The sequence below is a fragment of the Chrysochloris asiatica genome, unplaced genomic scaffold, assembly GCF_000296735.1.
Source record: "Chrysochloris asiatica unplaced genomic scaffold, ChrAsi1.0 scaffold00026, whole genome shotgun sequence".
Classification (NCBI taxonomy): Eukaryota; Metazoa; Chordata; class Mammalia; order Afrosoricida; family Chrysochloridae; genus Chrysochloris; species Chrysochloris asiatica.
The window spans coordinates 15,407,883-15,412,158 of record NW_006408544.1 but is presented as its reverse complement, the minus strand read 5'-3'; the positions used below and the strand labels follow the sequence as shown (position 1 = coordinate 15,412,158).

At 48.3% G+C, this 4,276-nt stretch overlaps 1 protein-coding gene across 1 annotated transcript in view; it reads right to left on the bottom strand.

Moving 5' to 3' along the window:
- The window catches only part of RNF11 (ring finger protein 11), a 56,020-nt gene extending 52,038 nt beyond the window's left edge, over nucleotides 1-3,982 (bottom strand). The window contains exon 1 of the mRNA XM_006839754.1: nucleotides 3,363-3,982. Coding sequence (XP_006839817.1) covers nucleotides 3,363-3,485 — 123 coding nt within the window. The 5' untranslated portion in view covers nucleotides 3,486-3,982. The remainder of the gene's footprint in view (nucleotides 1-3,362) is intronic.
- Nucleotides 3,983-4,276: the final 294 nt, after the last annotated feature.

Here is a 4,276-nt window from a genome sequence, read left to right as displayed (position 1 = left end):
GAGTGGAGAGTGAAGAATCCAGCTGATAAGAAGAGAGGGCATATACACAAGAACACACACACTTGTAAATAATACCCACTTGACCTGGCTCCAATGACTGGATGATCAGAGCTCAACTAGAAGAAGAAGAGGAAAAAAAAAAAAAAGAGTAATCTGATACAAATAGATGAACTTGACCTACATCTATGGATGCAATATATCAAAAGGGGGAATAATCTTTACAGCAAGTATCATTCTGACCCCTCCATACCCAGAATAGACAGGGATGGGCAACTTGGACATTGGCTACCCAAATTAGGGGGGGGGGGAGGGTGCTACAAAGTCAAGAAATGATTTCCTTACAAGCTTTCAAGAGGGAATCTTGATCAGAGGACATGGAGGAAGGTAGAATCTCCACTGAGTAGTATCCAATCTGTGGGGGTAATGGGGGGTGGCTTGATGAAAGGAAATGCGAATAGGTCTTTTGTAATACAATAGCAAATAACTGTTATCAGGACAGCTTGTGAGAGTTGGCAAAAGTTTTGTAGCAATGAGGGGAGTAATTAACTTTGCAGTGTTGGAGCAGAGGTCCCTGGGACCATCAAGGGAAAAGAGCAGTGTGCAGGACCCTACCCAGAGAAGCAGTGACGCCAGAGACGATGATGTGGCGAGATGGTGCGGCTGAGGACTTTAGACACAGAGAGGGAGAGGGGCTGTGTGCTGATGATGGGGGTGGGGGGGTGGGCAGGCTTGCAGGGTATACCCTGTGGTTGGTTGATGATGACTGTAACCATGGCAATGAAATGTTATTCAATAGGATGAATGTATAACAAATGTTCTCCTCCCATGTAAACTACCACATAACTCACAATAAAACATTTAAAAATAAAAAGACAATGAAATTTTTCCACAAACTTTTTGAAGCACCCTCGCATAGCTAGAGGGGAGGGAGTGGGTATGCAAACACAAGTATAAATACAGTTTACTTGTTTTACTCAAAAATATTTGGAAAGACATCCAGATATGACTTGGATTTTTAAAGATTATCACTATTAACAATTTTTGGGGGGGAAATGGATGCATAAATGTAGAAAACATAATACCGAATTTAAATTTATTAATCCGTTCAACATTTAAGTACTTCTTATATGCACAAAACTGGGCAAAGTATTTAAGTCACAGTCCTGTTCTCAAGGGGTTATATTCTTCATTTAGCTCAATTATTAAGAACCTTCTATATGCCAGATAAAGGAGCTCTGGTAGCATACTGGTTACAAATTGGGTTGCCAACCTCAAGGTCAGCAGTTCGAAACTACCAGTGGTTCTGTGGGAGAAAGATGAGGCGTTCTGCTCCCGTAAAGATTTACGGGCTCGGAAACCCTGTGCAGGGTCACTATGAGTCGGAACCGACTCCACGGTACTTAACAACAACAACATGTGCCAGATAGGGTGTTCTCTGGTAGCGTAGTGGTTACGAATCAGGCTGCTAATCTCACAGTCAGCAGTGCAAAAATACCAGCTGTTCCACGGGAGAAAGATGAGGCTTTCTGCTCCCATAAAGATTTACAGGCTTGAAAACCCTGTACAGGGTCCCTATGAGTCGGAACCGACTCCACGGCACATAACAATAACAACAACATATGCCAGATGCTTAGGACTCAGCAAGCAGGAGACACATGGTATCTACTTTCATGCAGCTTACACTCAGAGAGGTAGCAATGCCTCAAGAAAATGACAAACATCTAACTAAAGAACATTCACTCATGTGAATTCACTAAAGGTACTTCTTGGAGATGTGTACAAAGATCCATGCTGTTGTTAAGTGTCGCCAAGTCGGTCTGACCTATTGCAACCCTGTACAGGGTTTTATAGGTGTAGCTGGTGTGTTTGAACTGCTGAGACCTTATGGTTCACAGTTCAGCTCTGATCCTACAATGCCACATCAGAAGTCCATAAAGGATTCATATGGGTTCATAAGAGAGGGTTCAGGGCTGGAGGGAGGGAAATACCAGGAAAAATTTTAGATATGCACACATGAAAAGCAAATTCTCCAAAAGGATTAGATGTCCACCTGGCAGACCTTGTGGGGACAGAAGGATGTGAACAGCCGGGTGTATTCAGAGTAGACCTGGAATACAGAATGTGAGAAATAAAACATGGAGGGTTCTGTAGGCCACAATAAGACTGGACTTCACTGATCTACATGGAAGGTCCCAGAAGGGTTTTTAATTCAGAAAACCAGCATAGTGATCAGGCTTTTCTTGTGTGATGAGATACAAGTTTACACAGGCATGAGAAAATAACAGTAGATAATGATGTCACCACACGAAACAACAAAGGAGACTGCCTAGTTAAAAAAAACTCAACTCCATCCAAGAAAAAAAAACCAACAAAACTAACTACTAACTATGCAAGTCCTTCTGGGAAAGTTTTTATTCAACATCATTTAAAATTAAAAAGCAAAAGGGGTGTGTGTGTGTATACACACATATATATGTGCCACCACACAGTGCAAAATCTATTTTGAGTTTCCTCAAGAGGTTTTTATTTTCTTATTAATTGTGTACGCACATCTTGGGCGTTACTTGCTGTACAAAAAAAACAATGAAACTTATTTAGGAGTAAGTTGTGAGAACCACAATTAATAGAAGGTATTTTCCAAGTCAGGTTTAAAGGTTTCCAAAGTTCAAAAGCTAATCAAGTTCTATTAAGTCAGCACATTTAAAAAGGTGTGTCATAGGGGAGGAGCAACAGTGAGGAGGAGTTAAAATAAATCAACAAACACATACATATAAACAAGTAACTCGACGTCGCTGGGGCTAAAATCACCACCACTTGGAGATCTTCTCTCTAGCAGAGGGAGAAATGAACACCTACCAGATCCAATTAACACAGACATGGGGGGGAAAGGAATAAGAAGGGGGAGGGAAGGATGATCACATATGAAAATACAAATGGAGTGGGTGGAAGGTAACTACTTATCCAGAACCCATAATCCAGTGGGTGGAACAATGGGAAAATCAACCCCAAACCCCACAACTCAGACTCCACGACCCAGACATAAAATACTGTCACTCTCAAACTCCACAAAGGAACCATCAGACCTTGGCCAAGGGGATATGATCGCATACTAGGCTCCTAGAACACAAGGACAGAGTACCATACCATCCCCACATGGAGCCCGAGGGGCGGTAAGGATCACCCCTGCTGGGGGTGGAGAGCAATCACCCCCAGACTCAACACCAGAAGGGTCCACAGCTCCAACCTGACCTAGCCAGGGCTAGGGGGCAGTGACGACCCCGAAGCCTCCACAAATCTCGGTCAGAGCTGTCTCGGATCCTCGCCACCCTCACCCCCCTTCCCCAACACACAACCTCCCCTACCTGATATGGCGGCGGCGGCTCCTGATCCGGCTCTGTCCCCTCACCAAAGCTAGCCCGGTCAGACTGAGACTCGTGAAGCAGGGAGATGTCATCCGAGGTGGGGGATTTGAGGCAGTTCCCCATCTTCCGGGGCTGGGGTATGAGATCTGGGGGAGGAAGAAAGGAGTGGCGGGGTCGTTCGCAAGCTCCGCGGTCAGCCTCGATCGGCTAGGTGGGGTCGGGCGGCAGGCCCGAGCTCAGACGGCGGCGGCTCCCCCGCCCCCCGGCGCCGCCGAGGGGCCGCTCATGCCAGCCCCCTGGGGTGGGGGGCTCAAGGCTGGGCCGCGGACTCCGCTAGGGTCGCGGCGGTTGCCTCTTACGAGGCAGTGTTGGGGGGCGGGGGCGGGGAGACGAAGCACTTCCCCACCCCGCCCCCCCACGGGGCGGCGGCGGCCACGGAGCTGCTGGGCCTAATCCAGGTCAGGAGGGGGGGGCGCGGCCGTCGCGGCTGCTTCAGCTGCTGTCTCAGCTGCTGTCTCAGCTGCTGCTGCCCCCGCCGACGCCGGAACCGCGGCCGCGGGCCTCATCCTACTCTGCCTCAGCGCGGCGGTGACCGCCAGAACGAGGCCGGCTAGGGCCCTGCGTCATCCCGCCGTGCGTGCCCTGGTCCCGCCCTAGGCGCCGGGAGGCCTGGGAGGCTCCAGTGGCGCGTCGTCCAACCCCCACTGCCCAGCAGCTGTTCCTGGGGCTGCGTCAGTTTTTGCCTATCTTTCTAACTATTGGGCTTACTTAGTACTAGAATCCGAAACCTCTTTCTAGTCTCGCGTGCGTGCTTCTCCGCCCTGCGACTCCCGCCTCACTTAAGTCTCTGCTCAGCTTTTACCAGTTCACTGTTCTGACAATCTCCTCACCACCCTCAGCTGTCAAGTGATCTA